This window comes from Danio rerio, chromosome 3 (assembly GCF_049306965.1).
Source record: "Danio rerio strain Tuebingen ecotype United States chromosome 3, GRCz12tu, whole genome shotgun sequence".
Taxonomy (NCBI): domain Eukaryota; kingdom Metazoa; phylum Chordata; class Actinopteri; order Cypriniformes; family Danionidae; genus Danio; species Danio rerio.
Window position 1 is genome coordinate 19,736,931 of NC_133178.1, and position 27,941 is coordinate 19,764,871.

The window sequence follows — 27,941 nt, forward strand, 5'->3', positions numbered from 1 at the left end:
CCATGTTGTTATTCTCTTTTCTGCCTTTGGTATAGTATTCCGTTCATCAAAATGATGAAGAATTTTTACCGTAAACAATGTATTTTGAGTCAAAATAAATGATAATAGCATAATATGACACGATAGATGTGTCAATATGATATATATTGTCATATTACTTTGCCCTGCTATATGTAAATTGTTATAGATAGATAGATAGATAGATAGATAGATAGATAGATAGATAGATAGATAGATAGATAGATAGATAGATAGATAGATAGATAGATAGATAGATAGATAGATAGATAGAAAACAGACAGACATTTTGTAGTCTTTAGATAGATAAATGGACAGACAGACAGACAGACAGACAGACAGACAGACAGACAGACAGACAGACAGACAGACAGACAGACAGACAGACAGATAGATAGATAGATAGATAGATAGATAGATAGATAGATAGATAGATAGATAGATAGATAGATAGATAGATAGAAAACAGACAGACATTTTGTAGTCTTTAGATAGATAAATGGACAGACAGACAGACAGACAGACAGACAGACAGACAGACAGACAGACAGACAGACAGACAGACAGATAGATAGATAGATAGATAGACAGACAGACAGACAGATAGATAGATAGATAGATAGATAGATAGATAGATAGATAGATAGATAGATAGAAAACAGACAGACATTTTGTAGTCTTTAGATAGATAAATGGACAGACAGACAGACAGACAGACAGACAGACAGACAGACAGACAGACAGACAGACAGACAGACAGACAGATAGATAGATAGATAGATAGATAGATAGATAGATAGATAGATAGATAGATAGATAGATAGAAAACAGACAGACATTTTGTAGTCTTTAGATAGATAAATGGACAGACAGACAGACAGACAGACAGACAGACAGACAGACAGACAGACAGACAGACAGACAGACAGACAGATAGATAGATAGATAGATAGATAGATAGATAGATAGATAGATAGATAGATAGATAGATAGATAGATAGATAGATAGATAGATAGATAGATAGATAGATAGAAAACAGACAGACATTTTGTAGTCTTTAGATAGATAAATGGACAGACAGACAGACAGACAGACAGACAGACAGACAGACAGACAGACAGACAGACAGACAGACAGACAGACAGATAGATAGATAGACAGACAGATAGATAGATAGATAGATAGATAGATAGATAGATAGATAGATAGATAGATAGATAGATAGATAGATAGATAGATAGATAGATAGATAGATAGATAGATAGATAGATAGAAATTTGTCAAGTATCTCATTTGAGAAAATGAGATACTTGAAACAAACACCCCCAATCAGTATATTTCTCATTTGTTGAACTGTAGTGTAGTATGTGTTCCTTCCGATCATCAGTATAGGTTGAGGTGTGTGCGAACATGAGTATGGCTGTTATGAATGCATTTGGACAAACAGGTGGATGCTATTTCTGTCCAGGCCCACTTCTGTGCCACCTATCCTTCATCAGACATTACGAAATGGCTGATAGGTGATACACAGAACTCTACTGCATTCCTGCAATGTATACAGACAAGCAAGTATATACATGATGCACAAGCAGGGCGGGTATTGACCACAATGTGCCATATAACCTAATAAAAGGGATATTCAGTGAGGAAAAAGGAATGTATGGCAGGACTCAATTTAATCCATTAGAAAATGATTGGAGTTCTTTTTTGTGCAAGTCCTAAATATTATGTGTGACCTTGGACTACATAAACTGTAAAAAAAATAAAAATAAATAAATAAAAAGCGGGGTTTCACACAATTCATTCATGTTGTCCCAACACAAATCGATTAAGTTAACTTAACACTTTCAACTGCTTTGAACACAAAACGATTAACCTGTTCCAAAAAAATCTCATGAATTGTGTTGATTCAACAAATTTTTTTGAGTGCAATTTTTTAAATTGAGAATTATACCTCATCTGAATGCCAAATAAAGAGACTTCGCATTGATAAAGGATAGGACAGGACAATATCTGGCTAAGACCTGGAATCTGAGGGTTCAGAAAAATCTAAATAATTGAGAAAATCGCCTTTAAAGTTGTTCAAATTAGGGCTGCACGATATTGAAAAAAAAAAAATTTTAATAATAATTCCTTACATTTTTTATAGCGCTTTTCACACCAGCTGATTAGTGTAGAGGAGACACAGTGATAAAGCCTGACATGAGGAAGGTTAGGAGGCCATGATGGACAGAGGCCAGTGGGAAAATTTGGCAAGGATGGCGGGGTTAAACCCCTTCTCTTTTCAAAGGACATCCTGGGATTTTTAACAACCACAGAGAGTCAGGACCTCGGTATAACGCCTCATCTGTAAGACAGAGCTCACTGACATGATAGTGTCCCCTTCACTATACTGGGGTGTTAGAACCCACACAGACGCACAGGTTGAGCGCCCCTTGCTCACTACTTCCGGCAGCAACCTAGTGCAGGCCTGGCGCAGCCCTGCTTCGCTTCAGTGGGTGACCATGTGAGTTGCAGAGAGCTAACTTCCAGCGATATTTTCTGTGATATGTATTTGATGCAATTTTACCAGATGGTTTAATAGCACTATTTTGGAAAGAAATCCTAAATTTGATCATGGTGATTTTGTAGGGGAATGAATCATGGATGAAAAATAATAAACAAAATGCAAAGATTGTTAAAATTGTTGTAGAATTTTATTTGTTTATTATTTGTTTTATCCATAATTCATTCCCCTACAAAATCATCTTAATCATAAAAGTCAAACTAACAGCGTTATGGTTTTCTGGAGTGTCAAACAGTATTCTGAGACAGAAATTGAATAATCAAATGTAATGTAAAATAACAATGTCCAGACTTCATTGTATTAATGATTACGCAGAATCATTGTTAATTAAAATTACAAAAGGTGAACTTTTTTGTGCCTGAATGCTTCAATCTCTCTTGAAATGCCTTTAAAACACATGCAAATGATAAACTTTCTCTTTGTTTCTGTTAAACTGGAAATACTCCACAAATCAACTGTTGTGCTGATCAACTCTAATCCAAAATAACATTGCATGTCCTGTGATGTGATGTGACCATTGTGGATGCACACACTGCGATAGCAATGCTATATTGTGCAGCCCTAGTTCAAATTAGGTTCTTAGCATTGCATATTACTAATAAAAACAAACACGCTTTGATATAGTAGCAGTAGAACATTTACAAAATGCCTACAAATATTTAACATACAATTAATTTAGGCCCATCTTACAATACACATAAGACTGGCTCTAGCAACTGGTTAACATTATCCAACAAAATCAATATGGACTGAGTGATGTTAATGAAAAATGAACTTATTACCGTATTTTGCTTGCAGAAATACAAAACTCAAACCTTATATGCTTTTGCAGTGATGTTTTTGGGACAACATAAATGTGCATCAAAACGCAAACAGGCTTTACTGTGACTTTATACAGGTGCTAGAAAAACTAGTGTGTCAGTATTTAATTACTGATGTTTATCAGAGTAAATCATGTCTTGTTCTGCTTGTACAAACAAATACATTTGTGGCTTGTTCAAACTACCTATTTAAAATGAGCTGAAACAACACAATTCTTGAGATTTTGTTTGGCACAACTTATCTGTTTCATGTTTGAAGCACTTACATTTGTCTACATAACTAATCTGTGTTGTGAAAACAATAAATGAATTGTGAAACCCTGCATTTTTACAGTGTGCCAACTGTATTTTTGTATTATCAAATGCACAATTAGTTTTTTTTCTGATCAAACCATTCATTTCCTTCCTTAAAAAGTGCTAACCCTAACTAAACTATGACTCATTTTTCTGTCTAATCATAAAGTAAAGCAATTACAAACAATATCCACTAGAGGTCGAGTGGTCCCTCCTATCGTTCTGACTGTTTGCCCCGAAGCATTCTGGGATTAGAAAGAGTGATGTGTGTGCTTTGAAATATTCATAAAAACGAGTTTAAGTTGAGATAACAAAAGCATAGTTTATTACAGTTGAAAACCGCAGAGCACTGCCACTGCATAACAAAACAGACAATCATGTACTGTATGCATGCCGAAAACTGAAAACACTGTCCACCGATAAGGTAAATGTGACAAAAGAATTGTATTGAGCTGACAACACTTGCAGTCATGTCATAGAGCTGTCAAAGGGGCAAGTACATGGAGTCTTAATAAAGCGCATTTCACATGCAAATACATTCTGTCCACATCCTTTTTTCTCCTTATATGACAGTATAACTACTGTTGTATTGAGTGTGATATTAGGGATGCATGATATAAAGGCCATATCAATATCAGTCGATGAGTGCTATTTTTAATGTTACTGTTATCGGCTTGATAGCAAAACTAGACTGACATCTTTAAGCAGATAAATGATGTATTATTTCCGCTGGTTGAACCACATGGCATGCTTGCTGCCCACCACTTTTTTATTTCTATTGTTATTCTGATTTTGGTTAATGTTCAGTGACCTTATTTATGCTTTTATTTTTGTCAGGCAGTAGATTTTATTTTAAGAAAAAAAACTAAATCTTTATTTTTAATAAAGTTCAGAGATCATTTCAAACTATCTGAAATCAAGTTTTACAAATAAAATCAGTTGTTCACTGTATGTGTTTCCCATTTGTTTTTGCAATCAGGCAGAAAAATGTGAATCTATAATTATTTACTAATATATCAGCCTCAAATTCTAAAGAATTATTGTTTATCAAAAATTCCATATCAGTGCAACCTTATGTGATTTGTCTAGATCAGAGATTTGATCTGTGCTCAGATGCGTCACTATGCATGTGCACAATAAACTGTATTGGATTTAGGGCAAAGTCCTGAGTTTTGTGCCTTTTGTGCTGAGATTTCAGTAACTAATAGGTTCAAACCAACAGAAATGAGCTGCTGTGTGTCTTTGGGCTCTAAAATAAGGCTTTGGAAATGTTACACCAAAACACCAAACCATTGCAATGAAGACTGTACTGAAGGGTAGGAGACGAGAGTGAAGAGTTAACTGGCAAGTTAAGCTAATAAAATGGAGGGTTGGGATTTTGAAGTCTGGATGCTAAACTCATGAACCCTTTTGGACCCAGTGTCCATTAAAATGGGCATTACATCTCAAGTAGTGCTTTTTGTTTATTTTGCTTTTCTGCCGTTCATGACAGTGGACTTTTGTCATTCAATCAAATGGCAGTAAGGCTCTGCCTGTCATAATTTAAAACAAATATACATTTTGCTAAGGAGAAGCATGGCATAACTTTGTTCCAAACACAGAAGCAACATTTTATTCACACTTATTCATATGTTTGCCATTATTTCATAGATTGAGTAGAGAAAAGAAGGATTAATTAAAGTTAAAAAATCAATTGTAGAATTGCTAACTTTAGATCATGAATTTAAAAAACAGTTCAATATGTCTGTCCATTATGATGGACAGCGAGTTCTAATAATGTGCCATCAATAAAACAAAAATCTCAAAATTAAAGTTAAAATGGCATATTGTTCAAGTTGTAACTTCAATATTCCAAAATATTGTTTATCTTTATTTGTTTTTCCATTGCAATGGTGTTTGGACCTGGGCTCTGTTCTTTGTACCTCACCTAAGTAATCTAAGATGATTTGGCAGATGCTGGATCTTTAAAACTTGATCACTGATCTCAAGCTAATTTGGTTCTTCAAACAAGTTCGCGAATCAGATTAAAATGTGTGGATGAACTGATCTGAGATCTCTGCATGTGTTGTGAAGGACTGATCTATCGATCTTAGAAATCACGATCAGCAATGCAACGATTGGCTGACGGCACAGCAGCGTAAAGACATCATCTGATTAATATTCAATTATCCTTGTGAGCAAAATTAAAATAAACTTTGTATTAAATGGTTTGTTTAATATGATACACAACAACTTTCCACATTTGTTGTGAGCTGCAGGCTCACTTTCATGTGTCAAGAGTATTTAGCCATTTATTTAGTTTTACATTTTAGATCAGATTTTCTGAATTATAAGTTAGTAGTCTTGGCCTATTTTAGTTTGTTAATCGGCGTAAGGAATTTAAATTAATTTTAAAAGCATTTTGATATTTGGTAAAGGCATCTGCAACTTTTGCAAAGCATCAAATCACCAGAATGTTAGCTGTCAAAATATATATGCATGACTGCATAAATTATTCCTTTATTAAAAAAAAAAAAAAAAACAGTTTAATATTGCGCATGTCTATTATCTTACACAAACTTTACTAAAGCTGGATTGGTAACTTTAAATAGTATGCATTTGTATCTAAAAAATTAATAAAAAATAGAAAATAAATACATTAACAAATGTTCTCTTTGATCCCCTTGGGGAGAAGCACCCCGTTTTTGTACTTCTATTTACTAAGTTTTATTTATATATATATTTTTAAACTTGTATATAAACATAAATATCATGAATTATTTATTATTAAATATTATGAATTATTATAAATGATAAAAGGGAATAAGCACAAGAGAAAATGAAGGAATTAATGAATTCTAAATTATGTGTATATATAAACTTTTTTTATTTATACTATTTTACTTTTTTCCCCAAGTGTACAATCTATAGGTTACTACTGTAAGAAAATATTAGAATTCGGTACATACTTTCAGTATTACCTTTGCTTGAAATGAGGCAATTTAATCCTGTTTATATGAAATAAGCCTGCTCCTGACAACAACTCTTGGATGAGTTTTGAAAAACGAACGATTCTGGATCATGTCAAATCGTCAATAACCAAATCCAGCTAATTGAGTAATCCACATACAAAGAACAGACCCCTGGGCCCGGTTTTTCAAAAGGTTTAATGCGGATCAAATTGATCCAGATTTAGTAATTCTGTTTTTGCGAGCCAGTTTTTCAAAGCAACATTGGATTGGATCAATCTGATCTGGATAGGAACTTTTCAGGATCACTAAATCTGGATTACCAGTGCTCAAACAGGATAGGAAATCACAATGTAGAACTATAGATATGTAAAGAGCGACTAGTAGAATAGCCAGCGTGGGGTCAATATAATTTTTTTTTTTTTTTTTAATGAAAACTAAGAAAATGTAATAAATATTAAATTAATAATAATAATAAATAAGAAAAACAATCAAAAGCCCACCCCATCCTATTCCAGCAGTCCGCTCATCTGAGACCTACAACACAAACACTGTACATTGAGGATATTTATAATAAGTTTCAAATATAGATGTAAATTTAAAAAATACTTAATGTCAAAAACTCCACAATAATCTCAGACTTCCTCATCTGATGTGAAGCGTATCCTTTAGGAGGGGGATCTCAAGTCTGGCCTTGGTTTGCTGCAGTTTGGTTAGAGTCAGTTGTTTCTCTGCCAGGCGAAGCTGTGCTTCTGCCCTTTTAGTCTCTTTTTGCAATTGTTGAAAGAGATTTCAAAAATCAGTCATTGCCATTTCTTGCATTTTTTGTTTATTCTGTAATCATTGCTATCATCATACAAGAAAAATATTTTCCATTGTGATGAATACATATATATATATATATATATATATATATATCAATTAGTGACGGAATAAAATGTATTGTTTTTGGTCAGTTTTGACAGCTGTTTGGGGGATTATTTAATGAGGCCAAACTCTTTCTATTTTGCTGTAGGCCTATACAAAAAGGCTAAATACGTTAAAGCCAATAATCACTATAGCCTGACAGATGAACAAATAAAATGAAAACCTTATGAATAAATAGTATATCTCGTAAGATACTGCATGATCCAAAAATAGTATTATTTAATAAATTTTTAAGTTTTCATTACATTTTAGGCATGAAATCCACGCTAAATCCACCCTTCTGATGGGATCAGTTTAATCCATGTTTTTTGGATCAAAGTGATCCAGATCCTACAAAAAAGGTCAGAAAAACCCAAACTAAAGGTTTGATCCGGATCAAAACAAAGATTGGATTACGTGATCTAATCCGATTATGTAATCCGTTTTTTCTTTTGAAAAACCCATTTTCAAGATTTGATCCAATCCCTTATCCAAAATCCTAGTGGATTACTTTTGAAAAACCGGGCCCTGGTGTCCATTGATGTCCATTAAGATGGACAACAAAGTCAATTAAAGATTATTAACATTATAATTATTTTATTTGGTGTCATTTATGGAAGCCTTAAGAACAGGGAAAAAATACTTCTACATTTTTCTGAAACCTGGAACATGATTCAGATCTGAAGGGGTTAAAAACTTGGGAAAATTCCCTTGTGCTGCATACCTATAATATATTATATATTGGTCAATTCACATTGGGGGCGATGTTAGTTGGATGGTTGTTTACAGTATGTTTCTTTGGAGTAAACTACAGCGGTCTTGTTGGTTGATTTGGCGTCCTCTAGCTGGGGGACAGGGCAGGACTTGGCTCTGTGCTGATGTTGACCAAATACTCACTGGATTTAAGACTTGCCAAAGACTTACAGCTGGGAAGAGAAGCCAAAGAACCGCATAGACCAAGCATAGAGGGAGTGTTGTCTTTAGCTGAAGACAAGAGAAAAGAAAAGCAAAACAACATTAATTGCATTCTGAGGATTTCTGCTGATTTTTGAGCCCATCATTCAATCTATATATTTATTCGTGTAAATGTGTGTAAATATATGTGTTCAGTTTTTATAATAATTTCAGTAATTGAATTGAGTATGATTTATGCATTAACAATTTGTAAAGTAATATTTTCTGTCTTTTATGTGAGAGACCTCCTGAAGCTTTGTTTACCAAACTAATGGTTCTGCATAAATCCACAGATTCTTTTTAAAAATACGCACAAAAATGACAGAAAAAGTGTGTAGATTCTTTCTGGTGTTTAGTAATCAGTATTCAGATATTCTAGCATTTTATGTGTTTTTACCTGCTGACCAGACCGTGTCTCCATTTTGATTGCCATCTTCTTTTTGAGAGTCAGAATTCAAACTTAAATCAGCTGAGAGGTCCAAACTGTGGAAACTTCTCCTAAACCCAAACACATAAATTTATGATTAGGATGCAATAAAAAATTGCAAATGTATTAAAATAGAAAAGATGTCATTGAAAGTTTATGTACAGATGACAATGCTGTCAAAACAATCCACATATACTGTATATGGACCCAAAACAATTATAAAAACACTGTATTATGCATGACGATCCAGTAGATGGCGATGCCATCTACTAAAAACACTTCAACATAAAATAGCAATAGGGTATATGCCGAGCTAGTAAAAAAAAAAAAAATATGCCGAGCTAGTGTTGTTCCCATACTGATAAACTTCCGGTGACCTGTTATTGTGAATTTTTTTTTCTATTTTTTCTTTTTCTTTTTGCTTTATTAACAAGAACCAACATGTTTCATTACTCAACAAAATCACTTCACATTCCTTAACCACAAGGATTAAATAAAACAAAAAAAAAAAATTAAATTTACATTTTGAATAACTCAGAACAAGTGCTTGCTAAGGCAAAGCAAGCAACGCTTTAGCAAGAAACATGGCAATCCATTCTAGAAATATGCTAACATATATATATATATATATATATAGTTATCTCATCATGCTAACCGTTTCAAACTTCTTAAAAACAACCTAAATTATTTAAACTTCAAAACTACTTCAATCTTTCAGACTAGACTTTCTCAAGCCACCACAAAGTTTGTCTATAATTCATTGCAGTTAACAAGTTTGCAATGATAATAAAGATTGTTAACTAGTTTTTAATGATCAATGAAGGAATTATAATGCTGTGTTTCATTGTTTATCTTTATTTACAAATAGCAGAGTAGGTACAGCTACTGTATAGGCTATTTCTGTCCGTTCACATCCTCTTCGGGCAACCCTGGCGGGATAGTCTCAAACTGCAGTAATCCCTAAAAGCACGTTCTTACTCCTTTAGAGTGGCGGCTGTGCAAGGCACGGCGGTAATGCTCATTTTAAAGTGTCACCCATTGTACACTGCTTTTGTACAGGATATGTATACCAGCAGATATTGTCCCAGTTATTGCGATAAAAATTTCTGTAATGTCATATTGAATGTTGTTCCTAGATGTTTTCTAAAGTGGTTTGATTGTTAGAATTTTAACTTTTTGCTTACCTACGAAACAGCTTTACATTTCCTTGGTTGTTTGTGGCTTGTGCAGTTGCCCATTGGTTAATTAGTGGAATAGATAGGCCTTTTACCAAATGAGAAGGCTCACAAGGAATGATGCCAGTGCTGCAAAACATACCAGAATAATGCATGCAAATTGGCACATATATACATTGTGTGTGTGTGTGTGTGTGTGTGTGTGTGTGTGTGTGTGTGTGTGTGTGTGTGTGTGTTGTTTGTTCATACATTTGTGCTTGTAGCTCCAGTATGATGGCCTCCAGTTCTTTCTTCTCTTGTTGACTCTGGACCTGTAGTTCCTCTAGTTTAGCATCTAGCCTCTTGTTTTCAGTTTCGACATTTTTCAGCTGCGACTCCCTTAAGCGCACCAGTTCCTCCAAATAACCCTGCAATTACATGGGCTAGTGTTTAAATGCATGTTTTTTTTTATTTTTTTTTATTTTTTTTGTAAATTGTTGGTAGCTGTGAAGACTAGCTGATTTAGATTGGCTATTAGTTGCTAGATCATCTTGGAACAGAGAGAAATTACTCTAAATCAAATATTTCTGACAAATTTCCTGACTTTTCCCTTACTTTCACTGATCAAAAAACTGACTATCCAATAACTATTTACCACAGATTTTGAAAAAACTAAATCTTTTTAATGCACTATACTGACATTGAAGACAAGAAACTGTTGAATAAAGTTGTTATTTTTGTTTTATGTGTGCACAAAAGTATTCTCGTGGTTTGATAATATTCTGATTCATGTGGTCTGTTTTGAGGATGCTTTTTAGTATTTCCATGGACTTTGAATTAGGGATGCACAGATATGGAATTATTGGCTGATACCGATTTAGATTCGGAGGTGAATAGCCAAGATTTTAGCAGAGAAATATATTTATATTATATATATATATATATATATATATATATATATATATATATATATATATATATATATATATATATTTATAAAAAAATTATAATTTTTTAAAATAATTTTTTGCATGATTGCAAAAGCAAAAAGCAACCACATACAGTGAACAACTGGTTTAATTTTAAAACCTTACCCTAAGGCCAACTTTCTTTTATACATAAAAAAATCATAAAGCCACCAAATCACTATAATAACTAAAATCAAAATACCAATAAAATAATAAAACAGTGGCAGGAAGCAAGCAAGTGGTTAAACATGCGAAAATAATACATAATTTATCGGCCTTAAATTATAGGCCGAATATTATTGTCAGACCGATAATGATAACTTTAAAACGGGCATCTATCGGCCGATATCAATATGACCACTCATATTTTGTCCATCCCAAAATATAATATAATGTAATATAATAAAATATAATATTGATATGCAATTTTTGACCGATACCATAACCGATATCTCTTTTTATTCATATTTATTTTGCCCATATTTTAGCAGATAAATATATATTTTTTTCAAATTTTCTGCATAATTGTAAAAACAAACACATACAGTGGACTTCACATTTTATCGACTTTAAATATCTGCCTAATTTTGTTATCCGAGCAATAACTTTACCAATAAAAAATGTCATTAATCGACCGAGATCGATATGGTTGCTGATAAATTGTGCATCCCTATTTTGAATGTCTCTGGACTTTTAATGTCTTTGTAAGATGAAGGAGCTCTCATTGTTCACCTTAAAATGTCTTCAATTGTGTTTCAAAAATATATGAAGGTGTCAGGAGTTCAGACAATGGGCCAAGTAATTAGTAACATAATTTAAATTTGTTTGTGATTGTCAATTGATGAGCATAAAAGGAATAAAATGGATCTAAAAATAGCATAACTAGAAGAACAAGTGTGAAACAATGTGATAAAAAATGTGGTATAGAAAAATTACATTTATATATAAATATATATATATTAAAAGGTCTAATCCAGACATTGAAAGTCAGAGAATTTTAATATATTTATTCATTATTAAGTCATGGATTTATTAGGGATAAATAAATAAATAAATATATGTATGTGTGTGTGTGTATGTGTATATATATATATATATATATATATATATATATATATATATATATATATATATATATATATATATAAATAAATAAATAAATGTGTGTATACACACACACACACACACACACTTATATATATATACATACACACACACACACACACACACACATTTATATATATATATTTAATTATTTATTTATTTATTTATTTATTCCTAATAAATCCATGACTAAATAATAAATAAATATATTAAAATTCCCTGACTTTCAATGTCTGGATGTCTTGATTAGACCTTTTAATATTCCATGATATTTCAGAAATTCCAAGACCTGTAAGAACCCTGTCAGATGTTTATGATACCTTTTGAGCATTAACAATCTTGAATCGTTGCTCCATCTTTCGGCACTTGTTACTCCAGGTTTCTTCGTCTGTGACCAGAGGAATGTAAGGATGCTCGGCAACACTCTCATCACTAGCACTGCTGTCCACACTGCGACGGTCTTCCTCATCGCTCAGATAGTCATAGCTGCACAATAAATTATATAGGGCACTGTGAGCTTCAGGCTTTTTGGTTCTTTAACTAATAAATGTTAATAAAACATCATGCCTCTGAGTGAACTTCAGGTAAGGTGTGTAGTCTATAACTGCAGGCGTCTTCCCATCTAAAACCTCTCCTTTCAGACAGAAGCTAATGGTGGCAACGAAGAAAGGCAGACCATTATTCTCGTAATGCTACAATTCAGAAACAAACAACAACCAAGTTTTGTTAATAAGATCTGTGCTTTACCTGAAGTCAATGGCACTGAGTCCAATAAGCATCCCTGTTAGTACAGTAGCCTCCTCTCTTAGCATTACGGCACCATCATCATAAAATCGTCTGCAATGCAAACATACATTTATGGTTTAAAATGACTTGAAAATGCTAAAGACTCTAAAACCAGTTTGATTGACCATGTAGATTTGTGACCTGGTAGTTCGAGTGTCTCTTAATGCGATGGCTACATATTCAGATAAACGCTTCTCCATTAAAGCTACACGAATCCAGGCTCGTCCCTGTAGGACAAGAAGAGTGCATTTGAAGAGGAAAATAGAGAAACATATGGAGCATATCACTTCAACAGGGTAAATATGGAGAGCTTCAAGTAGGCCGTTGACGATATAACAAATATCTCAAATAACAATATAGTACAATTTCTGTAAATTCATTCATTCATTTTCCTTAGGCTTAGTCCCTTATTTATCAGGGGTCGACACAGCGAAATAAACCGCCAACTATTCCAGCATATGTTTTACATAGCGAATGCCCTTTCAGCCACAACCCAGTACTGGGAAACACCCATACACTCTTGAATTCACACAAATTTTGTTTACCCAATTTACTTATACTGCATGTCTTTAGACTGTGGGGGAAACATAGAAATAGAAAATAAATATTAATTAAATATAAAACACTTGAATAAAGAATGTTTTTTTTTAAATATCACAAAATAAAATGCAATATGTAAACACTGTAATTTTAATAGCCGGCAGCTAGCTCTCTGCAACTCTCACATGGCTGCCTACTGAAGCTAAGCAGGGCTAATAGGAAAGCTAGGTTGCTGCCGGAAGTGGTGTTAATGAGGCCAGCAGAGGCTGCTCAACCTGTGGTCTGTGTGGGTCCTAACACCCCAGTATAGTGAATGGGGACTCTGTTCTGCTCTGTGAGCGTCGTCTTCTGGATGAGACGTTAAACTGAGGTCCTGACTCTCTGTGGTCGTAGAGTTAAAGTAGGGGTTGAAATTTGCCCACTGGCCTCTGTCCATCACGGCCTCCTAACCTTCCCCGTATCATAATTGTATGTATCGCTCTGGTGGTGGATGAGGAGATACCCCCAATGTGTAAAGTATTTGAGTGTCCAGAAAAGTGCTATATAAATAAGGAATTATTATTATAAATATTGTAACTTTCTTACAATGCTGTTATTCATGTTTCTGTCTGCATGCCTATAATGAAGTGTAATTTTGTTCTTTTAAATTTTAAAAATGTATTACAATATGAAATAAACAATAGAGCATAATATGAATTGAATTGATAGACTTTTTATTTTGTCTATACAATATATATATAAATATATATATATATAGATATTTATATACTGTATATATATATATATATATATATATATATATATATATATATATATATATATATATATATATATATATATATATATATATACTGTATATATATATTGCACAGCCATATCTTCAAGCTTAAAGTTTGAAAGAGCCTTGCCTTTGCTCGTGATGTGCTAATGTTTTCAATGCTCTCAATGCTACTGATGCAGTTGTTGTAGACTTTACTGCAGGCCAGACGGATATAGTCCCAAAAACTCCTCTGGCCATCTGAACTGAACCAACCACCAGGACCTAATAACAACAAACACACAAAAAAATCAACACAGAAAATTAAGTGCCAATCCACGCTTTTGCCATTGAAAATGTAGTGTAGATAAGTACCTTTGAAGCGGTGACTGAGGATGTGCTCCAAAATTGCTGCAAAGTTGATGAATTCCTCTGACGAGTCATCAATAGGTTCAGCAGTGTACTTTTCCAACAATGTCTTCACAGAAAACCTGAGAAAAAACAGTAATGCTTTGTTAACCTACTTATACTGCAAAACAAAACTGATTAATTTACCCAAAACATAAAACCATCCAGTAATTAAACGCCATGCTTCACTAACAGTATGGTCAGCATCTCACAGACACACAAGTATTAGCTTTGGTGCAGGCCCTGCTTAACGCTGCCATGCTAACTGATGTAAAGACAGGCGTTTTCGGGATCGGTGCCACGGCGAACTGCTGAGGTCAATCCCAATTGTCCTGTGTGCTAGACAATGCCCTTTTGATGGCATATTCACGTTACCACTCCTGCCATCACAATTGGAGTCCTTGTCCCTCGGCCAACAGTACTATGCTACTTGTCGGCGTTGCAACCTTTGTCCTCTCGCCTCGGTTCCATTCCAACCTCTGCGCCTGTTGTTTTTTTTAAGTAACACCATAATGAGCAAATCTCCCTTGTATCCCAACACTCATGCTCACTTTCTCCACCCACCCACTTGCTGAAATAGTGGTGTGATCTATTTAGGGCAGTCCCGATACAGTGTACAGATTTCTCCCAGCACAGTCAACCTGCAGGGCACTGGAATGCAAAGACTTTAGCCCACACAAAGAGGAGAGGAAACAGAGTGAGCACTGAGACTCTGAAGACCTGACAACCTACATGCCTCCATGGGGAACACCAGTTTTACGGAAGGGAAGACTGCCCTGTCTGTGGGTGGCTCTTCAATAGCCAGGGGAAAGACTTCCATCACAATGGGCAAATCCTCCATCACCCGTGGGGTCACCACTACCTCTATGGGCGACTCTACCATTACCAGAGGCAAAACCACCATCTCCCTGGGCAGAGCCAGCTTTAGCAGAGGCAAAACTACAACCTCCATCCGTAAGGCCTTCATGCCCAAGCGCAGGACCAAATAGATGGAAAAGAGATCGGCATACGCTGAAACAAAGAGCAAGACTTCAACGGCAAGGAAGAGCACTGAGAAGGATGAGACAACAGATCTAGAGCAAGAGGAAGACTCAAAAGCCTCAAAAGGAAAGGCTTCTCTTCTACTAAGAAAGACTTGCTTTACAAAAGGGAAAATCAGACTGATGAAATGCAAAAAGGCCATCTCATGGGGGAAGACGCTTCTTTCGAGGAGCAAGACCAAACTGAGGAAGGGAGAGACTGCATTTGTGGTGGGTACAACTACAATCACTCATGGGGAGACTACTAGTTCTTTGAGCAAGGCCACTTTAAGTCAAGGGGAGAAGTCTGTCACTGTAGTTAAGACTTCCCTCAAAAGAGGCAAAGAAAAGCAATGGAATCTCTACTGGGATTTTCATCTGTGACTTAAAGACACAAATGTAACTACAAACAGTATATGTACAGTGTTTGTGTATATTTCCAGAAAGACTGACTCTGAAGTAGAGGGTACAAGAAGGTTGGATGTCTTGTGAGATGCAAGTGTTTGCCAGCATGCCATAGGATAGCACACAAATGCATTCTAAAGGGCAAAACGAAGTGTATGTGTACTATAAATTAGCTTGGAATAAGAATGATGTCTTTGTCCCTGAAGGAGAATTTAGTTGATTTGAAGATAAAGACTTGTACGAGAGAATATGTTCAGATACCAGATGCCAAACTGGTGTACATGAAGAGAACATGCATGCATGGATGTGTGAGGGTGTGCACTGCCACAGGCTCTTATTGTTCACATGCAGAAGGGTTTGAGTTGGATGATCCAGATCTGGATCTTGCAAGTGGAATTGTGTTAACCAGTTAAACAAAACTAACCAAGTCATAGTAAAAAGTTTATGAAATTAATTGCAATTAAAATGTGCCTTGTTAACAGACCTCTTAATCTTGCATTAGTGTAAACAATATCAACCAGTATAACAGTGAATTAAGTCAGAATTGTCAATAAATAGACCTTTAAAATGGTTCAACATTCTATGTGTCTCTCTTTAACAAATCAGAGGATTTCTAAGCAGGTCACACACTCACCAGAAAGTATGATATGAGCCTAGTCGCATCTTGTGTTAAAGGCACAGCACACTGTGCTGCTATTCTTATGTCAGACTGCACAATCATAGCCAAGACATTCAGGTATAACTAAATTGACTACACATATCGGGGATCTGACATATGAAACACAGGAAAGTAGATTACATCCTTGTGTTTCAGCCTCAGTAAAAACAACACCTTTTTAAATGCCATGTACAGTACAACTCAAGGCATTGGATAGCAGTTCTAGGGAGGCACAATGCCACGGAACTGAGTGATGTCACCACTGATTGTGCTGCTCAACAATGTGTTCTTCAGTGCCTCGCTTTAGCAACGGTACAATGCGGTCTACTGTCCGCTCTGCCCCCAGATAGAACTAAGGCCTCCTACGGCAGCCTCTGTCCATTCACGGCACACAGGGGAGGTATGTGGCCTTGCGAAGCCCACGTTACACTGCTCAACAAGTGCTTTATGCTGCTGCATGGGGGTTGCTCTCACCACGCTTAGCATTCTGGTTCCATCCTGACACTAGCTGTTTGGACTGTCACACCCAGCCGGGCATTGCCTGAGTGTGTTGAGTGGTGAGATGCGACGCTGCCAGGGCATACGATGAGCCACCGTAACCTCATCCTGTAGGCGCAGGAGACCTCAAGATTCCCAAGGGAGCATAGAAAAAATCTAACCCTGAACGTGCTCCAGGTCAGGTTATCAAGGCTGGCTGCTTGAGGGGACCTCCTGGAGGTTCTTCACCACTTTCGGATTCGCCATGGGTAACACGAGTATCACTGAGGGCAAGACGGCCCTGAACCTGGGAAGCACATCGATCAAGAGAGACAAGACCAAGATTTTGATGGGAAACTCCTCTATCTCCCGCGGGAAAAGCACAACATCCCTGGGCTCCTCCACTATTACCAGTGGCAAAATGAAGATTTCCATGGGTGCCGCCTCTTTTAGCCGAGGCACCAAGTCTACGTCCTTCCGAAAGGCTTTTTTGCCCAAGAGGAAGACTCTTTAACGGGAAGTAAGGCTAAATCTATGGGGAGGGTATAGGGTGCTGGGTGTGGGATGTGGGGACTGTATCACCAAGCTGGGAAAAAAAGAAAACAAAAGCAAATATCACCAACAGCCAAGAAAACATTATCATCATCATCATCACAGTGTACTTTCTGTGGAAATAATTCACTGAATCTTGCATCGCTTTCTTGCCATTGCAAAAAAAAAAAAAAAAAAACGTTACCTTTTGGACCAAGTTTCTTTTTTTGATTTCATTACTTGGGAATACATCATGAATGCAGGTTAGTAAGCAATGAATCCAGATTCAAAAGCTGGTTATGCTTTGGACTGTTATTTGTAGCCATTATACAATTACTCATGCAACATAAAGCGATTTGTAAAATGGTGCTAATTATCATTTGTTGCATTGATGTTCCAAGTTTCTACAAGAATCAGTGATCTCGCCAGCTTTGATTTCCGTTTAGCTGCTTGTAGTTGTATAATCGTGTTTCATTGCTTCACCACTTATTTCTTATTTCATCACACCAAATGACAGCCTCGTCTGATATGAATGCTTTCCTCATAGACAGTTTGAAATCTTGATGTATTTCTTGGCTTTATGGTTCACCCAAGATGTGATGTCCACAGGTGCAGGGCAATCCCACACCCTGAAAACAATGCTAACCATTGCAGGGATGACAGCTTCCGAATCCAGCCAGCCAAATAAATTGATTCTGCATTTTGTTTGGTTACAAAAGAATTTAAAAAACAAGAGCATGACAACAAATGTGCAAATGTAAAGTGTAGTCACAACATAAGGATATGCAAATCCTTGGGGTTAGCAGGGTAAGGGCTGAAATGCTAATGAAGAAATGTGGCAGCAAGACTGTCTTGGTACGATTTGACACTGAAAAACAAATGTGCAGCCACTTAACAACTGGCTTTTGTGTCCTTGGTCTCGCCCACTTTGGAAGCAGGCCAAAAAGCCCTTGTATGAAATAGTACTTACTCTTAAGATCATTACTATTTTAAAGAATGTTTTGCTATTGAATGACCTTTCTGAAATTCCCTCTAAGACTCTTGCATTTCTGCACTGTACCCAAGATATTTTAAAGCCAACAGACTTGTGATAAATCTAGATATTCTGTGCACCTCCTTTTCTCTTGTTTAGCTTTAGTCCTCCCCTCCAATACTCTTCCCATCAACCACCCAACTTTTCCTGCTGTGGCCCAAGCTTGACTAATCAAGCACCTCCCACTCTCTATTTTGAACTTTTTAATGTACCCTTTTTTTTAGGCGGATCCAGCACTATCAGCCAATTTTAGATACGCTTGTCCAGTTATTCCTCCCAAAATTAGAATAAAGCCACCTAGAGTGAAATTGCCAACGCTTATTAAATTTACATGATTTTAAAGTTGCCGAATTTGACAACTAAGCCTGCTTACTATAACCAGAAGTTAGGTTAGTTAAATGGGTTAAGCATGTGCTGACTGAAACGCTAAGCAAGTGAATATGATTGTTTGTGTTAGAAGTTGCTAAGAGTAAGAAGTTGATAATGAAGGAAAAACTTAAAGGTCATTGTGCTGGTGCCAAGACATGTTTTGATGTGAGTTGTTCATAGATTATAAGGTTGAAGATGGACTTTGAAAAAAAACACCAACTGATATCAAAATATTTTCCTACTAAACTGTAAAACATTAATTTCAAAAACATTTCATTTGGATTGGAGATGATTGAAGTTAGCATAAATACACTACTGACAACACTGGGAAAGCGTTATTAAAAAAAACAAGTCCCATTTTGTAAAATGGCTACAGGGACTTTTTATATTCTGGTTCAGATAAGAAGTCTTACACATAACTAAAGATGCTAAGTATACTCATTGAAAGACTGACACTGAATTCAAATGCTCATCCTTGCAGAGTTCTTGAATCACCGGAGTCCACACCTTTACATTACTAGCTTCAGCTGTCCGGAAAACTTTCTCAAGGAGATGCGCTAAACTGGCCATTCCATTTTTATTGGAAAGTCAAGACATGGGAACATCGACAAGAGCTGATCTTTGACTGCTGGAACTCTTACCTCTCAACTTTTGACCAGGGAGGCAGCCATCATGCCCTATTGTACCCTACAATGTGGTTTTGCCCTTTAGTGACAATGCCACTGCCATCCATTGTTACAGATCTTATGGAAACCTCAATCCAAAACATCTTAAATTGGACTCAAGGTATCCCGATAGTAAAAACCAACCAACAAACATATATAAACGTATCATGAGTGCCCTTATTTTGAAGCTTTTTTTATTTAGCCTGACATTTGTTTAGTCTGAGTGAAAAAAACTGATGAAACTGTGTGACTGTCTCTAGTTATATTATGTCAATGATCTAGACTGTATACTGTATGTGTAACCATTGTAGAAGAAGCAGCCAAAAAAAAATGCGAAATCACTAATGCTTTTGATCTTAGCATTGAAGGAACTGGACGGTGGGTGGGTTATGGTGGGGAGTAAAATTAACCATGTTTCTGTTGGTCAGAACCCTTCTCCGCAATGTCAGCAACTCTCAGTTTTAGCAAAGATGCTTCAGATAAACACACTGGCTCAATTTGGGATTTACTATGAAAACTACACCCCCCCCCCTCCCTCTGGGTAAACTAATTGGCAAGTTTAAACACTCCAGAAATTCTACCTGGTTAAAGTTTGTTATAGACTATTCAACAGCTTTCATAAATAAGCATTTACACTGAGAGACATGACAATGGGAATGAGGGTTTGATGATTGAGAGTGAAGGAAATAAAACGTAATAAACTCCTGATCTCAACCTACCAGAGAAATACAGACACATGACAGAGACACAACATGTCCCCCCTAAGGGAAATATAAAGTAACTGAGCTAATCGTGATCCAATTAAATTAAGAACTGTTTGAGATTTCTTTGCTAGCAGCCTTTAATTGTAATTCAGATTTTTTTTTCTTGTCAAGTCCTGTGTCGCTTGTCGTTAAATGTTACAAACAGCTCTGGCGTGGCCGCATGAGGGATGTGGGTTGTAGAAAAAGGCCTCTGCCCTTTTCAACAAGAGTGTCTTTGTGTTTATAATCATCTGTAAGGTCTGAAGTCCATTTTTGTCATTCTTTGTCGTTCATTTTTTCACCATGCATTTGCATAGTATGTGTTTCATGTGTTTAACAACTCCTACGTTATGTCATCCCGATGGTAGAACCTTGGACAGTTCGGTTCTAACCACTGTGCTGTATGCTTAATAAATATTTGTTGACATTAATGAAGATTGATTTAATATTTTTGTTTTTAACAATATATATATAAGCTTGCCTGAAATCAGTGGTAGGCCTTTACTACGTATTTATCTTTGTTAATGTACATTAGGTACATTTTAATTTTGGGAATATTGTACTTTTACTTTACTTTACCACACACACACACACACACACACACACACACACACACACACACACACAAAATGACGTTTGTTGTGTTAAAACTACTTGTTTAATATGAGCTGAAATAACACAATTCTTGAGGTTTCTTTTGGGACAACTTGATTATGTTCAATCCACTTACATTTGTAAAAACCAAAACTAAAGTTAACTTCACTTCTTTATGTTGACCCAACACAAATCATTTATGTGGAACCCAACATTTTTTACAGTGTACTTTCCAAAGTATAACACCATGCTTTTTACTCCACTACTTTTCTTATTTTTTTTCTTTTGAGTCACAACATAAGGGCTTGATTCATAAGCAAACTGATTCTTTTCAATTAACCTGCTGAAACTAATTGTAAACTGAATGATTCATTTGTCAATTAGGCCAATATGGTTGCTCTGTTCTCAAGTCAGCAAGTGATTGATTCAAATGATTCAATGTGTTGAGTTTTCCAAAAACAACTTACAGATTCAAATGATCTGGTCAGAGTGAATCTACAGTTAATGATTCACTAATTCAAATTATTCAAACTGTGTTGAGTCTTCCTTAAACAACTTACAGATTTAAATGATCTGGTCAGCGTGATCCTACAGTTAATGATTCACTAATTCAAATGATTCAATCGGTGTTGAGTTTTCCGTAAACAACTTACAGATTCAAATGATCTGGTCAGAGTGAATCAACAGTTAATGATTCACTGATTCAAATGATTCAATCTGTGTTGAGTCTTCTGTAAACAACTCACAGATTCAAATTATCTGGTCAGCGTGAATCTAAAGTTAATGATTCACTAATACATGTGGTCCAATCTGTGTTGAGTCTTCCAAAAACAACTTACAGATTCAAATGATCTGGTCAGAGTGAATCTACAGTTAATGATTCACTAATTCAAATGATTCAATCTGTGTTGAGTTTTCCGTAAACAACTTACAGATTCAAATGATCTGGTCAGAGTGAATCAACAGTTAATGATTCACTGATTCAAATGATTCAATCTGTGTTGAGTCTTCTGTAAACAACTCACAGATTCAAATTATCTGGTCAGCGTGAATCTACAGTTAATGATTCACTAATACATCTGGTTCAATCTGTGTTGAGTCTTCCAAAAACAACTTACAGATTCAAATGATCTGGTCAGAGTGAATCTACAGTTAATGATTCAATAATTCAAATGATTCAATCGGTGTTGAGTTTTCCGTAAACAACTTACAGATTCAAATGATCTGGTCAGAGTGAATCAACAGTTAATGATTCACTGATTCAAATGATTCAATCTGTGTTGAGTCTTCTGTAAACAACTCACAGATTAAAACTATCTGGTCAGCGTGAATCTACAGTTAATGATTCACTAATACATCTGGTTCAATCTGTGTTGAGTCTTCCGTAAACAACTTACAGATTCAAATGATCTGGTCAAAGTGAATCTACAGTTAATGATTCACTAATTTGAATAACTCAATTTGTGTTGAATCATCCATAAACAACTCACAGATTGAAATGATCTGGTCAGCGTGAATCTACAGTTAATGATTCACTAATTCAAATGATCCAATCAAAGCAAGATTCCAGCAAATAACTTTGAGATTTATATAATCAAAGCAATTTTTCAGTTAATGGTTGTTCGATTCAAATGATGTATTTAGAGCAGGTTTCCAGTCAACAATTCACCAATTCAAATGATCCATTTAGACTGAATCTTTGGCTCATTGATTTAAATTAGCGGGTCACAATTAGACTCCAGTCAACAATTCACCAAATACAAGTCACTTGCACTCAACTGATGTCACAAAAGTTAATAATAATGCTGCATTTCAGGACATTGTAAATGAAATTCATATTTAAGTTATGCCTGTCAGTTGTTTATTAACCTAATCTGCTATAAAAGGTTGAGCTGTTTACTGAAGTGAATGAAATATAATTAACGGGATGGTTCACACAATGGTAAAATATTCTGCTATCGTTTACCCATCCTCCACTTGTTTAAAACCTGTTTGAGTTTCTTTCTTCATTTGAACACAAAATAAGATAAACTGAAGAAGGTTGAAATATCATATTTTATATTTCATTTGTGAAGTTTCACAAACTAATTTCAAGAGGAGCACATGATATGATTGATCGCAGCTGGTCTCTCATCTGTAATCATTAGTAAGCCAATTGGACAATTCCAAACTCGCTATAAATAGCCCAACTAACATTACTCCCTTTTTTTCTTTTTTCTTTTTAAAGCATCCCTCTATCCAACCCATCTCCCCTTCACCAGGGGGAGCTCTCGAGAACTACCTGATCTTTTACCCCCTTACATGCTCATTCAGTTCAGGGTCCTCTCCTGGAACATCATGCCAAAGCTGCTATTGTTATCAAGCAATATCTAAGTGTGAAATCTTGAATTTGTTTTTAATATTGATGTAATGGATTATGGCTTCCAAAATACTTTAAAACGCATGTGCTTTCTGAAGTGTTTAATGGGAAAAAAATCTCCACTTGAGGGTGAATAAATTAATAAAAACTGTCCCTTTAATTGTCCGAAGTTTTTAGTATATATCCAGTTTTAGCAATACCCTTTAACACTTTCTTTTTAGTTAAATGATTGACTGATATTGTTTTAATTTTAATCTAAAATATGAGCACATTGAAAATTGCTTTTAATATATAAAAAGAATATTTTATACACTGAAAAAGAAAGTTATTTTATACACTGTAAAAATGCAATGACAAAGTCATGACTACAAATATTTGATGTTGCTTTAACTTATTTTCATAAGTTAATCAGGTTTCAACAAAAATGTTTAAGTTATACTAACTTAACTTTAGTCAGTTTGATTGATGTTGAGGTTGTAAGTTGAGATGACAAGAAATGTTAATTTGCTTCCACTAAAACATTTAAGACAGCAAGATATTTTTTGACATTGTAATGTTACTGAAGTAAACTTCATAGGGGTTCCTTGATTTGTGTCCACCACTGCCTTGAACCCATATTTCCATTAACCATAGGGGGTGATGATGTCATGACAGCTTGCCACATCACAATCATCTCTTTGACTGCACTTCCATTATGACAACACAATGGTGCTGCTGTCCCAACAGGAGTGACAGTGTTCTGTGTCCATTCAGCAACTGTACATGGCCTATGCCTGGGGCGCCCCCAAACATGAATAATTCAACACCCACTTAACTAAACGTGTTACAGGCTGACCGGTAAATTGCAGCTCTAGAGCAGCATGGGAGAGCAGATGGCAGTGATGGAATTCTGTGCGTCTCTTTCGCTTCGGTTATGACCCAACAACACACACAAACACACACATGTACAGTCAGTGTGCTTAGACAAAATGGGTTGCATGCATACAGTGCGTGACGTAGGGCTGGATACAATGAATAGTGCACCATTACAGGCGGCATAAAAAAAATAAAAAATGTAAAAAAATTTTTTGATGTATATAGTAGCGCCAGTTATAAAGGTTGTATCTGCACACTTCATTTTTTGTTGTATCTGCACACTTCATTTTTCGTATTCATTTTCCCTCATAATCTTCAATCCATAACTTTCCCTCCTCCTTGAAATGACTTTTTTTGACTACTGGTCACATGAGATGCCTTAAAAGGCGGGGCTATCAGTTTAGGGCAGGGCTATGTCTCAATTCTGCCCTGCTTTCGTTCATTTGCCAATCTTCTCTCATTTTGTTAGCCACGCCCATCTTCCAATGATCCAATGGGGTATATGCACAGCTAGTGTTTTATAGCCAATGAAAAACTTTCTGTGCAAGCTTGATGTGGCTATTTTGAGTTTCATAAGGTTTCTTTTACAGCATCGAGGTGGTAATGTAATCACAATACATTCAGTTAAACTGACCTAAGCATTCATTTAGTTGTTCAAGCGTGAAACGAGATGAAAGGCCATGTGAACGATAGTGCTGTCAGTCATCAGCAGGTGAGCACAGAAACTCCATTAAAAATACTGGGGTAGAATATACTGTCATATTTTAAAGACATGGCGGGGGGGAATGTAATTTAATGCAGTGCTTCTTGTCTGGTCTGAGACCCACTTTATATCATATATCTATCAGGCAGTGAAGATTGCTGATTTTTAAAGAAATCAGACCTTTAATGAGGCAATTTTATAATTGAAAGATCGCTGAGTCTGGCTGGCTGAAATTAAAAGTCACTACCTGGATTCCTAAAGATGTAATCATCTCTTATTTCAGGACATTTCAATAGGACGTACATCACAATATGGGAGAAAAAGGACAGTCTTAACTCCCATTTGATGCTGAGTTGAAGTTCAGCTGCTTCTGATGTGGGTTGAAAAAACAAAACAGCTTTTTCTTTCTGTTAAGATAAAGCCTCTGTAAATGACTGTATTCTACTAATAATTATGTCAAGACAACCAAGGGACTACATTAATGCCAAGAATTTTTATAAAGTTATTAACACTTGAGAATGTGCTGTGATTACTTAGCATGATTACTTAGATTACTTAGTTATGAGATTATAACCTGCTTATGTCAACAACAGAGAAGTTTTTCAAAAGAGAAGCTTGAATGTGCTTTTCTGTCATAATAAACGCTTGATGGCTTAACATTTCAAAGCAAAGGTAAAAACCTCTATACACATTTTTATGTGTAATTTTAAAGTTGCAATAAAAACAGTGATGAATTCAGAAATTAAAGTACTCTAGTAGCAATAGTAATATTTCCTTTCTGATCAGGGGTTGCCACAGTGGAATGAACTGCCAACATACCCAGCACGTTTTACGTAGCGTATGCCCTTCCAGTTGCAACCCAGTACTGGGAAACACACACTCATTTACACACATACATTACAGACGATTTAGTTTATTCAATTCAACTACAGTGCATGTTTTTGAAATGTGGGGGAAACCAGACCACCAAAAGCGAACACAGGGAGAACATGAAAACTCCACACAGAAATGCCAACTGGCCCAGCCGGGACTTCAGCGATCTTCTTGCTGTGAGGTGACAAGCGTTTCAAAAGAGAAGTTTGCCAGTGCTTTTCTGTCAAATTAAATGCTTAATGGTTTAACATTTCAAAACAATGGGTAAAATGCTGTATACTTAGTTTTTTGTGTGTAATTTTAATGTTGTTTATTCATTCATTTTTCTTTTGCTTAGTCCCTTTATTCATCAGGGGTCGCCACAGCAGAATGAACCGCCAACTTATCCAGCATATGTTATACATAATCGATGCCCTTCCAGCTGCAACCCAGTACCGGAAAACACCCATACTCACTCATTCACACACATACACTATGGTTCATTTTAGCTTAATTAATTAACCTAAACCAGAGCCAAACTCCACAGAGAAACGCCAACTGACCCAGCCAGGACTAGAACCAGCAATCTGGTGCAATGTGGACAGTGCTAACCACTGAGCCACCATGTCAGCCTTTAATGTTGTTATAAAAAAATAATAATACACTTAAGAATTAAAGTACTCCAGCAATAGTGATTTTACCTTTTTTGAAATGTATTAAATCATAATAATAATAATTATTATTATTATTAAACCATATCAGTAAAAAAATCAGAATAGTGAAAACTTTAGAATACTAAAAAACTTTAGAATAGTGACGTTGTATTATACTGATGTTTCTTTGTTGATTGGTTAAATTTTTTAAATCTATTTTAATCTATTTTTTTATCTATTTTAATCTAGAAAATATAATAATTATAATAATGGCTCAGTGGTTAGCAGTCACCTCACAGCAAGAAGGTTGCTGCTTCAAGTCCATTCGAGTTGGCATTTCTGTGTTGAGTTTGCATGTTCTCCCCATGTTGGTGTGGGTTTCCTCCGGGTGCTCCAGTTTCCCCCACAGTCCAAAGACATGCGGTACAGGTGAATTGAATAAACTAAATTGGCTGTCGTGTCTGTGTGTGAATGAGTGGGTATGGGTGTTTCCCAGTGTCAAGTTGGCGGTTCATTCCGCTGTAAGGAAAATGATTGAATGGATGAAAAATGAATGCATGCTCCATTTAAATGGCTTGATTGACTTCAACAGAAAGTTGCTTCAGATCAATGGTCTCAAACTCAATTCCTGGAGGGCTGCAGCTCTGACAGTTTTGCTCCAACCCTAATCAAACACAGCTGATGCAAATAATCAAGGTGTTCAAAACTACTAGAGACTATTATGCAAGTGTGAGATGGAAGTGGTTGAAGTCGAGCTATGCAGAGCTGCGGCCCACCAGTAACTGAGTTTGAGGCTATTGCTTCAGGAGATACTCAATTTTTAATTGCCAATTTTTTTAAAGTAAAACTGTGTTGCCTTAAAAAGATTTGGAGGATCATTTATGACTAATATATTCTTCTTTTTTTATATTAATCTAATTGAGTGTGTGAAGAATGTGGTTTAAGGGTATGTCGTGTCCTCACACCAAGAAAATGGTCTGGTGGATGTAAAGGAATGACGTCATGGATTCCGGTCTGAAATAAGGGGCGACGTCTTTAATATTAAGCGTTTACGCAAAAAAAAAAAAAAAAATGTAAACAAGATGCTACATCCTATGATCTACTTTATAAAATATATAATAATTAAAATTAAATTTAAAAAGCATACTTCAAAATATACATTATGGCAGCTTTACTCACGTATGTGACGAAATATTGTATACCGAAAACATGGTTGATTCGGTGTTTGCAAAAAAAAGCTACCTGCAGACGGTGATGAGATTCTTGCGCTCCACGCCGATGTTTCTAGAAGAGGTTTTTTTCGACGTTAGACCCATAGCCATCGCGGTCTGGAGACAGCCTGACTTTCTTCACTCGGCCGAGGCTGCATTATC

At 35.7% G+C, this 27,941-nt stretch overlaps 2 protein-coding genes across 3 annotated transcripts; one reads left to right on the forward strand and one right to left on the reverse strand.

Moving 5' to 3' along the window:
* Nucleotides 1-4,002: 4,002 nt before the first annotated feature.
* Nucleotides 4,003-27,941, reverse strand: rundc3aa (RUN domain containing 3Aa). Of its 2 annotated transcripts, XR_012400931.1 has the most exons (12): nucleotides 27,811-27,941; nucleotides 14,620-14,735; nucleotides 14,396-14,529; nucleotides 13,089-13,174; nucleotides 12,909-12,998; nucleotides 12,729-12,809; nucleotides 12,482-12,647; nucleotides 10,360-10,517; nucleotides 10,120-10,239; nucleotides 8,906-9,006; nucleotides 8,082-8,538; nucleotides 4,003-6,822 (listed from the first exon to the last, which is right to left on the reverse strand). XR_012400931.1 is itself a non-coding variant. In XM_001922232.8 (11 exons), the coding sequence occupies exons 1-11, from the start codon at nucleotides 27,888-27,890 to the stop codon at nucleotides 8,396-8,398; spliced, it is 1,275 nt and encodes a 424-aa protein (XP_001922267.3). In that variant the 5' UTR covers nucleotides 27,891-27,941; the 3' UTR covers nucleotides 7,599-8,395. The 2 variants fall into 2 exon arrangements, 1 of the variants encoding a protein (XP_001922267.3); XM_001922232.8 differs by lacking the exon at nucleotides 4,003-6,822 and having other exon boundaries at nucleotides 7,599-8,538.
* On the forward strand, nucleotides 15,266-20,983 carry zwi (zwilling). Its single transcript, NM_001159664.1, is given in 2 exon segments — nucleotides 15,266-18,005; nucleotides 19,626-20,983. A coding segment is annotated over 1 exon segment (249 nt). The 5' UTR covers nucleotides 15,266-15,392; the 3' UTR covers nucleotides 15,642-18,005; nucleotides 19,626-20,983.